Here is a 12,696-nt window from a genome sequence, read left to right on the forward strand (position 1 = left end):
CACAACACAACGACATTAAGCTCACAACACAACGGCATTAAGCTCACAACACAACGACATTAAGCTCACAACACAACGACATTAAGCCACAACACAACGACATTAAGCTCACAACACAACGGCATTAAGCTCACAACACAACGACATTAAGCTCACAACACAACGACATTAAGCCACAACACAACGGAAATGCTCCCGACCACTAGAGGGCAGTGTTGACAGTTAAACACTGATATTTCCTCGAGACGCCACAAGAAATTCTCAATGTAAGCGATTGATCTTAATATGTGTAATTGATTTGTAAATGAACAACGTGTTTTTACTGAATGTTTTGATATCCTGGTAATTTTAATGTGCATTTTTCCTCAGGGGGCTTACTTAAATCCGGTGCTGTACCGAAAGCCATTGTTCCTTACGTAGAGCTTTCAAAAAGAGGAGAAGATGATTTTTCAGCTTACAAGAACTTCCCCGGATTACTGTAAATGAATTTCATCACACGGAGAAGGGCATTAAACGTTTCCAGTTACATCGACAACTTTAGGGTGCGTATTGTTCTATCGTCTTCTAAATCTAGCTAATAAAACTGGATAACGCTGCTGCACCGATTTGATCAGCACTAAAATAGCAGGGCTAAGTTAATATTTTAATTTTAAAGAAGACATTGGATGCAAAATATCTTCATATCTTGCTATATTCATAATGTATAACATGTGATATATGATTAGCCCTAGCAGAAAAAAGACAAAAACACAATCATATTGTATATGGCTCCATTCATAATGTATGCAACATGTAATGACAGTGGTGGAAGATTTTTTATATTTTTTAATGGTCAATTTACACTATACCTTTGTTTTACAGTGGCGTCACCAGTGATCTGCTTGACCTATCAGTCCTCAAAGTGGCAGAAGTGTTAAAAAACCATACCATTACACTATCACGGTTATTAGTATTTTAAATAACTATTACACTGTATCAAACTTTCTAAAAATTACGTGTTTATATTTACATGTTTAGATTACACTAGTGAGCAAGAAACTGTATTGAAGTTATATATATATTTGCATTTACATTATATTTAATATTCTAGTCTGTACAAATAAAACCAAATGAATCCATCCCAAGTGTTTTGTGTAAGGCCAGATCTCTCTGTGGAAGACTGACTGAAAGGTGGACCATGAAAAGGAGGAACTCATCGAAGGGCTGCAGAGACTGACACTGTCAAAATACATTTTAAATAATTATGATACATGCATGTAACGTGCACATCAAAAAATAAAAATATAACATTTTCTTTGTCACAAATAATATAATATCAATATTTACCATTGCATTGCTTGTTATTTCAACTTATCTCCTCATTGTAGCTGTCCTCGCTCTGGTCTCACGAACCATGTGGGAAGCAGATTCAATAACTCTCCAAAAGGCCATTAAATGGTTCTACATCTCAAATCTAGATTGAATGAGACATGTTTTCAGAAAATACACACCACACAATGTAATAATGCAAGTTTGCTTACACTGAACCTGATGGTTACTTTAAAAATGTATAATGTATTGACATGCAAGTACTCTTATGAAAACAATTATTTTAACTGGGGTTTTAGCTTATTCTCCCTCGTGTCATTCTAAACCATTATGAATTTCTTCTGTGGGGGAAAAAATATCTAAATAGCTGACTGACACTAACATTATTTACAACATTTCTGTATGCCAATGAAGAAATCAAGCCATATGGGTTTACAACTACATAAAGGTGAGTATATGATGACAGCTTTATTTAAATTTTTGGGTGAATCATCTATTAACTCGTTAACACATATTGCCCAGACCCACAGAAGTGGTTTTTAAAAAACAGGCAACCACAGCGACAAAAAAAAAACAAATTCACAACAGGTCTACATTGTGCATGGTAGTAGTGTAAATAAGGGTTTAGATCTTACCTAGAGTAGAACCGTATGTTGTCGTTACCGTAAGTGGCACCTGCAGACTGTAGTATCAAAAGTGATGTTAAAATCCTTACATATACTACTCTGAATCCACTTATTGCGAGTTTCTTCATCCAGGGGAGAAGCCTCACAAAACAGGACACAGCAATAGCGGGACAAACCACCCTCACAGATGTTTCAACTTTATGGAACTCTTCATTAAATAATTATATTACTGTGGTATAGTTAATTTGTTATATTATAGCAATAAAATGTATAAATATTATTTTATATTAATCGTTCATTTTGGGAAACACAGCCCTGGACACTTTAAAATTACTAGCATAATTTATTTGAAGATTATTGTTTGTAATTCTTTTAAATGTCATTTATGGGTTCAAATACTTTTTGGGGCTTATTTTATTTTAAATTGTAACACTATAATTTGCTTTACTTGTTTCTTCTGCAACATTGCAAATATTAATATGCTAATATTGTGCTAACTGTGATGTTCAATATTTAAAGTTTTAATCAAACACCTTGACCAGAGAAGCATTATTGTGCCTGTAGGTTAACTAGGGCTGCACGATTAATCGCATGCGATATTTAACGCGCATCTTATCAGTAAAGCCGGTTCTGTAATCAGCAAGAGGGTTACAATCACCTCCAATATTCCATATGCACCTAAGGGATGTTTATGTGTGTATTTGCTTCCGAAACCTCCTTCGGGAAGGTTGGAGCTTCCGCAACGTCCCTGTCCCAAGTGGAACGGGTACGTTTTCCCATTGTTATCCAGTCTTACTGATTGGGAAGTGCCATAGCAGCAGTAGCTGGTCCTCTTGTGGTAAGCCCTGGCCTACGCCAAAAAGTAGGGGCGCAGGTGGCTTCCACAGGACACTGGAAGGGGCAGTAGCTGTGGCCCTTTGGTAGGATCCCAATTCGTCAGTCATCCGACGTGACGTCGAGAGTGACCGACTGAAAGGTAACGTCTCGGTTACGTATGGTAACCCTCGTTCCCTGAAGGAGGGAACGGAGACGTCATGTCCCGTCGCCACAGCTCCTGTACCACCGCTGAGCGGCCGGGTCACCGGCTCGGCTCCTCAGCGAAAACCTGAATATGCGCTGACCATGCGAAACCATGTGAAAGTCATACAGGTTTGGAACGATATGAGGATGAGTAACTGATGACAGTTTTAATTTTTGAGTGACATATATCTGTCTAATAACTGTATAACAGCAATCAAATAGTCCAGATTTTTAAGTAAGACGTTCCAGCTTCCTGGGCTTCAACTTGAATTCATGGCAGCTGGAATGTAAGGCAGCTACTTTCCCCTTTAGGGAAGTAGGCTAGTCACTCAGCTCATAACGTAACGTGGGAGAAAAGGGATCACTATAGCAACCACCTCTGTCATACAGTGTATGTGAAAATGGTTCATGGTTGCATAGGATTTTTGAGAATACTTTGCTCCCATTATTTGTGTTGAAAGCTTCATAATGTCAGTAGAATGGTGTGTTGTTAATGCTCCCATGGGAAGATCCCTCTTTGAGCTGAAGTAATGAAGGCAGTGTAGTCGTCTCTAGCATACACATGGTTAATTTATATGCTCACTGTGTGCTGTATCAGTACATACGTTACATAATACATCCTGTTTTGTAATATGATTGACAGCGCAGCTCCTGTTCGTGAGAAAGTGTTGCAAAATCACAACAGATGTCCAGAGAAAACAATTGTTTGCCTATTAGTTGGATTAGCCATTTGTGTGTGTGTGTGTGTGTGTGTGTGAGACAAATGAGAGAGAGAGAAGGTGTGTCAGGTCTTAAGGTCCTCTGATCCTTCAGGTCTTTGAGGGATTACTGCTTTCTGGGACACGGTTTACACAGTTTTAGAGCAGGAATTTATGGGAATACGCATACAAAACACTATCATGCCTAATAACACGAATCACTGATTTAGCTGTTAGAAATTATTTTATTATATTGGAAGAAAGAGACTGTGGAGTGATGGATAAATCTATTGCCTGGGACAGCACAGTCATTTATACAGTCATTTATACACAGTCACAGTCATTTATACAGAATTATTTGACAGTAGGATGCAGCGATTGACCAAACCGAATCAAGTATTCCAGAAAGTCTATTATAAAAAATACGTATAATAAAAATCTTTCAATCTTATTCTCAGCGCTTCTGTTATTCCCACTCTCCATCTGCCCTATCTCCTCCTCCTGTGACTTGTGTCTCTAGTGCACCTGCTCCCTGTCATGCTTTCATTTGGAGGACAGGGCTGAATCTAAGCAACCCCCTAAAAACCATTCATTCTCTCCCTCCCCCCACACACACACACAGACTGCATATCTCATGTTATTGTATATATTGTCATAGCAGCCACAGCTTACTAGTAAATACCCCCACTCTCTTACATCTCTTTTCATTCCCCATCTTTCTTTTGCTTATACTTACTCTACCCTCTATTCCTAATGATGATGTTAAATATTAATGTTAAATCTCTCTCTCTCTGATGCTTTGGTTGCAGATTTCAAACATCATGCCTGTGGCAGCCACCAGCACAGAGCATGGTAAGTATCATCACAAATAAGAGCATTTTTGGCCCTGTGGAACTTTACAAAATAAACTTATAAAACACACTTTTTACATTCTCACTGTTGAATGTTTATTTAATGCATCCAATAACAATGTCCAACAGTGAACATACAAGCATCACAGGAGATGTCTTTCACTTTTGTCACTTTTTCATATTTCCATCACATTTCAAAACATGCATTGTGTTCAGCAGCATTCTGTGATGGAAATAACGGTGACGAAAATGATGCTTTAAACATTTTTAATGACAAATCTTATTTGTCCTGCTCAATTTAGTGTTATAGTTAGTCCATCCTAAATGCCCTTCATTTAAATATTTTTTTTGCACTTTTTGCTGTTTGCCAAATAAAGGATGAATGCATGGTGACCAAAAGTGCTTTAATGTGATGTTTAGTCAAACAAAAATGTTTAAATCATGTTGTTTTAATGAAAAAAAGCTTAAAAAACTGTTTCCATCTACTATGAAAAGCATTTATTTACAGCATATATATTTTTCCTTTGCATGTTTTTGGACCCTAATGCAAATGGCTTAGCATCATTTCAGCAAACTATTGTTGCTTTGTGCCTGTGGCGTAAACAGTAGCCACAACAAAGTTGTTTCATTCTAAGAATTTGATGTCGAGCCAAAACGGTACAGATCACAACAGATAAATCACAGAAATGATGGTCACTAAAAGTAATTTGACTGTTTGCTGTGAGGATTTTCCTGGCGCTGTACTTATAAACATGGACACCCTTGTGCCACAGATGGCTGGCACACACACAGGGATACCCAGCTTCAGTGATATCATTCCCTGGAGATCCACTTGACATTTTTGTGCCCTGCAGTGTCTGCTAATAAATACTGTGTGATTCTGCTATATTAAGGTGCAGTGATCTACCTATAAGGTCAGACGTACAGTTTAAGCCCTCTACATCTTATCATATACACGACTAGTCATATTTCAGTAGTTAAAGGCATAGTTCCAGGAGGCTTCACAAAAATGTGGTTCATATTTCATATACATTTGAGCTGTACATTTAAAAAAGACCTAATATTGTCCATATGGTAAGATGTAAGTATAAAACAGATTGCGCGAGTGTGTGTGTTTGATCAAAGAGTACAGTGTCACATAAGCAGCTGTTTAATCAGGTCTCTGTCTTTTTCCCCCCAGCAGTGCCGCAGGTGCTGGACACACTGAGTGACAGCACCAGCTCCACCACTGCCAATGACCTGGACCTCATCTTCCTCAAGGGCATCATGGAGAGCCCAGTGGTCAGTTTTCAGCCCACATACCGCAGTCATTATTGCCAAAAAATAATCATATTAAAAAAAAGTTGTGACTATACATAATCCCACTTATAGCTACTCAACAAGTAAATACATTTATGAAATATTGATTTAAAATTAATTTATACCACCTGTCAAAAATGTGGAATAATTAAATAAATGTTTCATGTTTTTGAAAAAAGTCTCTGCTTACTACGGCTGCATTTATTTAACCAGAAGTACAGTAAAACACTAATATTGTGAAATATTATTACAATTTAACATTTTTCTATTTGAATGTGTTTTAAAATGTTATTTAAGCAGCTATTATTTCAGTCTTAAGAAATGTGGTACTCAATTATTATTGATAATCAACTATTAATAATGGTTCTTATTATTATAAATGCTGAAGGGTTGCTGCTGAATTTGTGGAAACTGTGCTACATTTTCTCAGGATTCTTTGATGAATAGAAAGTTCAAAAGAACAATTCAAAAAGTTTATTATTGAGTTTACTGTTTACTATTGAACGGTAGTATATCAGTTACCAATGAACTGTTTTCAACATTAATAATGATGAAAGGAAATGTTTATTGAGCACCAAATCAGCATTAATTTCTGAAGGATCATGTGACACTAAAGACTGGAGTAATGACTGCTGAAATAACTATTTTCATTATTTTCATCATTTAAAAGTTGTTGATTCTTTTATGTATTTTGATGGATCTCAACCAGTATCAGTCTGAAAAATATTAGAATAATATTGTATAAGAAACATGCATGCACACACATAAATAAGAGAATAGTAAATAATGTGTAAGAATAAATACATGATAAATGTCTTTTAAATATATCTGAATATGAATAAGATAAGAAATCTTGTCGGAAGTTGTCAAAAGCAACAGTAGCAATATAGCCAATCTTTCACGACAAACCAATAACTGATCATTATTTTGGCTCTTAAAACCTGACTGATCTTCTAGAGTGCAGAGAGTCTGGAGGAGACACGACTGGAGGCCGTGAGGGACAATAATGTGGAGCTGGTGCAGGACATCCTGAGAGAGCTGAGCCCCTTCACACACCACAGCAACACCGCCGCAGAGCTGTCACGCATACTCAACCAGCCGAACTTCCAGGTACACCGCTGCAGACCAGCAGACCTGTCGAATGCAATGGGAATAATAGACAGTCTGATTAGTGACTGACGCGCTGTGCTTTTGATGATCAGTCTCTGTTGGAGACGCACGACTCTGTGGCCTCTCAGACATGTGAAACTCCGCCCTCGAGCCCCTGTGCTTTCATGGAGCCGCCCATCAACAGTGTACCGGTGCCAGCTGATGCCATCCGCATGGTGGGCATCCGCAAAGTGGCTGGAGAGCATTTGGTAAGATTGCACTCACAGTGTTTCTGTGTGCAGAGAAGGCTTTAAAAACTCTCTCATACTCAAGATCTTTTTCTTGATGTTGGTTCCCACGGTAACAAAACTTGTATAATTTTTTTTCATACCTGGAAAATTCATAGAAATAAAAACAAGAAAAAACAAATCTTTGAAAAGTCATACATTTCTGTAGAGAATATACATTTTATAATTATGCTGTGCTCTAAAGTATTAAATTGTACAAAATTTCTAAGTGATTATGCTTTGTTTATTTATATAATTATATATTGTATTGTATAATAGTAATGTTATATTAAATTATGATATTTAATGTAATTTTTAAATATTATTAAAATGTAATACTAATATTATATTTTAGAGCAGACCATAATGATAGTATTAAACAATATGTATGGTTATGCTCTGCTGTAAAATATGAGCTTAATATACAAGATTTCTGTTTCAAATTATATATTTTATAACAATAAATTATGTAATTATATAATATGACATTTCCATATATTTGTAATATTATATTAAATTATACTATAATTTTATTTTAATTCTAATATTATTTTTACAGAGCAGAGCATTATGAAATTATTAAAACAAATTTATGGTTATGTTCTTATTATATATTAAGCGTTAGCGTTAGTTCTGGCAGGCTTGCATCAGCTGATTCTCAGCTGATCACATCTACCTATAGGAATACGACACCTACCATTCCTATATTATTATATGTATGTATGTATATATTTATATATAATACTAATATTATATTTTAGACCAGAGCATAATGATAGGATCAAATGAAATATGTAGTTATGCTTGCTCTAAAATATTACGTTAATATTCATTATATGAAATCCTACAGTGAATATACAATTTTTTTTTGTTAGTATGCATCACTATAAAATAGTAAATTAATATATAAAGGTCATGGAAAATCATGGAAACTGATTGATCAGATTCCAAATGTGCTTACTTAGAGTGTTTTGACTACTAGTTTCTGACTTGTCGTCCTGTTGTTTTGTCAGGGTGTGACGTTCCGCATTGAGAACGGAGAGCTGGTGATCGCCCGCATTCTCCACGGGGGGATGATCGACCAGCAGGGTCTGCTCCACGTGGGTGACATCATCAAAGAGGTGAACGGGCGAGAGGTGGGTGACGACCCTCGTGTGCTGCAGGAGATGCTGCAGGAGGCCAGCGGCGGTGTAGTGCTCAAAATCCTTCCCAGCTACCAGGAGCCGCATCCCCTCAGACAGGTACCATCACAATACACACCGGGACATGTTCAGTGTACTTGCATGCATAGGGCATCACATCGATGACCCCGTTTACACCTGGTATTATGTCTCAGGCCACCAGTGGTTTTGAAATGCTGGTGGCTCCACATGTGCACATCACTGCAACCTACTTTCCTCTTGTTTTTCTCTGCTGCTCTTTCGTGGTTGTCATGGATACCAGAGTTAGGAGCGAACTCTCGGTTAAAGCCAGATGTGTTCACTGTGAGAGCAGACAAGATTTAGATTTTTAAATGTAGAAGCATGTTGTAGGCAGTCTCAGCAGACACTATTAGCATTTTACTATTTCAGACTGCATTTATATAATTCTTTGATGGGGTGAAACAATTTTAACTTTCAGATGGACTGTTAAATCAATTTATATTAAATGCCTTAGAATAAATTATTTGAAAACTGACCTAATGTTTTAAATCATTTTCAGATTTTGAATTATTGGAAATAGTCAGTGCTGGGTAGTAACTGATTACATGTAATCTGGATTACGTAATCAGATTACAAAAATTAAACTCTTAAACTTTAAAATGCTCAAAATCCATTTTTTTTTTCCCAGTCAACTTCTGGAGGAGAAGAGGAAAGCTTTTGTGAAGAAAGATGTTGTCCTTTCACCAGCAGGTATACTTATAGTAGTAATAATAATAATATACAATTTAAAATGTCTATTTTTAATATATTTTCAAATATCATTTAGTCCTGTGATGCAAATCTGAATTTTCTGCATCATTGTCACATGGTCCTTCAGAAATCATTCTAATATGATGATTTACTGCTTAAAAAAAATAAATAAAATTGAAACAGTTGTGCTGCTTAATATTTTTTTCAGGATTCTTTGAACAGAAAGTTTAAAAGAACTGCATTAATTTGAAGTATTATTTTTATTAACATTGTAAATGTCTTCACTATCAATTTTGATCAATTTAATGCATTAATTAAAGCATTATTATTATTGTTTATATGTTTTATTGTTTTTTAACCCTACCCTATTGAATGGTTGATTTGTGCGTACTGCCCCCTGGTGGATTTAATATGAACGTTTACGATGTCTAATCCTCTAATCAAACGTTCTTAAAGCAGCACTGTGTAATTTTTGGCGCTCTAGCGGTTAATAAACAGAACTGCACACATCCCGCGGAAGAACATTCCAACCGGAGCTACTTCTCTAAGTTTATGTCTATGGCGATTCACGCAGGTATGTGTTACTCCGCAGCGGAATAAGACAAAAACGCGGCTTGGAAGATGAATTCATGATGTACTCGCTCATTATATACATTTTGCACATTTTGAACACAGAAAAATTTACATAGTGCTGCTTTAAAGCAATGCAAACAGTTAAGGTGCAAACTTTGTTAAAGGTTCAGTAATGCAGTAAATATTTGTCTATAGATAATATCACTGTGTATTACAGCCAATCTCTGCACTGGAATGGTTGGCAAGAAGAAGAAGAAAATGATGTATCTGACTACTAAAAATGCAGGTTTGTTTTCTTTTGACTCAAATGCATGTTTTTTTTTTAAACTGCATGTCTTTTCTGTTTTCCAATCTTTCATTCTTTATTTTTTTAATCCCTGACAGATTTTGACAGGCATGAGTTACTGATCTATGAGGAGGTGGCAAAAGTCCCACCGTTTCGCAGGAAGATGCTGGTTCTGATTGGTGCACCTGGAGTGGGCCGACGAAGTCTGAAGAATAAGTTGCTAGTGTCAGACCCTCAGCACTATGGCACCACCGTCCCCTGTGAGTCATCTCTGGGTGTATTAGGCACAGTTTTCTTTACTGTGAGGGTTCAGACTCATTCCTGATGCAAATATTTCTTCCCTTTAGTGTGAGGGATTTTTTTGGACACAACCAAAATGTAGTGCTAATCTGTTAATAAACAGAAATGAATGATTCATCATGTAACTGTCCACAGACACCTCTAGGAAGCCCAAATCAGCAGACAGAGAGAACATGATGTATGCCCTCACATCCCGGAGTAAGATGGAAGCTGATATTAAAGCTGGCCTCTATCTTGAACATGGTGAATATGACGGTAACCTCTACGGCACCAAGAATGACTCCATCCATGAAGTAGTGGAGGCTGGACGTTTCTGTATCCTGGACGTCAACCCACAGGTAAGGGACTCTTTAACTAAGGAGATGATCAACAACAGTATTTCATGAAAACCACTTTTTGATTCTGACATTTTTTTTTTTGGCCATAGGCCCTAAAAGTCCTCAGGACATCAGAGTTTTTGCCATATGTAGTGTTCATCAAAGCCCCAGAGTTTGAGGTGCTGAAGGCCATGAACAGATCTGGGGTGGAGGCAGGAGTGACCAAACACCGAACAGTAAGTTTAAAGGGATAGTTCACCCAAAAATTAAAATTACCCCGTGATTTACTCACCCTCAAGCCATCCTAGATGTATGTGACTTTCTTCTTTCAGATGAATACAATCAGAGATATATTAAAAAATGTGCTTGCTCTTCAAAACTTTAGGTGTTCAGATTTTGAATTCCAATAAAGCACATCTATCAAAAGATGTGCACATCTATGCAAAGCGATACATTTGTGTAACAAAAATATCCATATATAAAACTTTATAATTCGTAATCTAGCTTGCACTAACTGTTGTACGTGCATTCACAAGAGAGTGGCATCCAGTGGATGACGTAGGATGTAGGCGTAAGCATGGTGACCGTGATTTGACCAAGTACAACATGTTCCTGGATCAACATCCTTGTTGATCCTGGAACAACATTCCAATTAACCAATCAGAATTGAGGGATAACTTTTCAGGAAATATCTGTTTAAGGCTTACGATCAGGGTTAGGTACTTCTACACCCTTGTTAATCAGCTATCATTTCACACTGATTTTAGGAATAAATTATGGGTAGGGTTAGGTTTAGGGGTAGGGATTGGGTTTAATCTATATTTTGAGAGCAAAACAAAACACCGGTCACAAATTAGTTCAATATAAGTCAAGAGGAGACTGGTTTTCCTTTGCTGTATACAAAACTTGGTTTTCGCGAGACTAGCATCTTCTCCCTGGAGCTTAAGCTACACCTACATCCTACGGGCTAGAGATTACGGTTTATAAAGTTGTTAGGTAACACTTTATTTTAAGGTGTCCTTGTTACACATGTTACATGTTCGTACTATTATAATAACAATAAATTATGCATAATTACATGCAAATAGCCCTAAACCAAACCCTAATCATAACCATATAGTAAGTACATGTAGTAATTTAATATTACTTAGTACTTAAATGTATAATTACACTGTAACAAGGACACCTTAAAATAAAGTGCAACCAGTTGTAAATATGGATATTTCAATTACACAAATGCATCGCTTTGCTTCAGAAGGCTTTTGTTAACCTCCTTGAGCTGTGTGGAGCACTTTTTATGATGGATGGACAGACTGTCAGGGTTGGGGATGAAAGGATGAGGCGAGGACTCAGTAGTGCAGAGTAATGGGCTTTTAATAGTAAAATAAAACAAAACAAACAACAAAAACTACCCCGTTGGGGAAAACAGGCTGGTAAGGCAGGATCAGGACAGGACAGGACACGACACGTCAGGATACATTCAATGTTGATACGATGACGAACTGGCACGGGACTGCAAACACAAGGAGAATAAATAGAGAGCAAATGAGGAGGGTAACGAGGGAACACATGTGGGGCAAATTAACCAATAATCATTTAACAAGATGGGTGGGGTCAAAACAATTGACATGAGAGCACATGGCACACAGGAAACCAAGACAAAAGCCATGTGCTCACAGAAAACAAACACAAGCACATGGCCAGCAAAACAATCACAAGCCATGTGCTTGAACGAAACAAGACACGAACACGCAGCTAATGAGAAAACTCGTGTTCACACGACAGCATGCAGCCAGCGAAAACCAAGCTGCGTGCTACACAGCACAAGACAAAACAGGACACAGGACACACACAGCTGATAACATGAGCTGCGTGCAACAACACCACAAGACAACAAGAAAAGCACGCGGCCGAACACAAACCATGTGCAACACAAAACACAACACACGTGGACAGAAGAGTGCACGGCCGAGCGAACTCGAGACCGCACGCTCCCACAACAAGAAAGAACATGGAGCACAAGTGTCCGGACCCCGACACGAAACCGAAACTCAACAAGACATGAGTGCCGGGATCCGAACACCACGCTCCAACATGAAACAAGGAAACAGGACACGCAGATGAGAGCGCACGGCTCGAGCACTCTCGAA

The 12,696-nt window shown here is 37.5% G+C and overlaps 1 protein-coding gene across 1 annotated transcript in view; it reads left to right on the forward strand.

Moving 5' to 3' along the window:
* The window catches only part of LOC107695131 (MAGUK p55 subfamily member 2-like), an 18,283-nt gene that overhangs the window by 2,810 nt on the left and 2,777 nt on the right, over positions 1-12,696 (forward strand). Inside the window, exons 2-12 of the mRNA XM_016494947.1 lie at positions 4,462-4,504; positions 5,684-5,784; positions 6,760-6,912; positions 7,005-7,160; positions 8,192-8,419; positions 8,880-8,899; positions 9,009-9,070; positions 9,861-9,929; positions 10,028-10,189; positions 10,365-10,567; positions 10,657-10,782. Of these exons, the coding sequence (XP_016350433.1) occupies positions 4,474-4,504; positions 5,684-5,784; positions 6,760-6,912; positions 7,005-7,160; positions 8,192-8,419; positions 8,880-8,899; positions 9,009-9,070; positions 9,861-9,929; positions 10,028-10,189; positions 10,365-10,567; positions 10,657-10,782 (1,311 nt within the window). The 5' untranslated portion in view covers positions 4,462-4,473. The remainder of the gene's footprint in view (positions 1-4,461; positions 4,505-5,683; positions 5,785-6,759; positions 6,913-7,004; positions 7,161-8,191; positions 8,420-8,879; positions 8,900-9,008; positions 9,071-9,860; positions 9,930-10,027; positions 10,190-10,364; positions 10,568-10,656; positions 10,783-12,696) is intronic.

The sequence above is a fragment of the Sinocyclocheilus anshuiensis genome, unplaced genomic scaffold (genome assembly GCF_001515605.1).
Source record: "Sinocyclocheilus anshuiensis isolate Anshui unplaced genomic scaffold, SAMN03320099.WGS_v1.1 scaffold1166, whole genome shotgun sequence".
Classification (NCBI taxonomy): Eukaryota; Metazoa; Chordata; class Actinopteri; order Cypriniformes; family Cyprinidae; genus Sinocyclocheilus; species Sinocyclocheilus anshuiensis.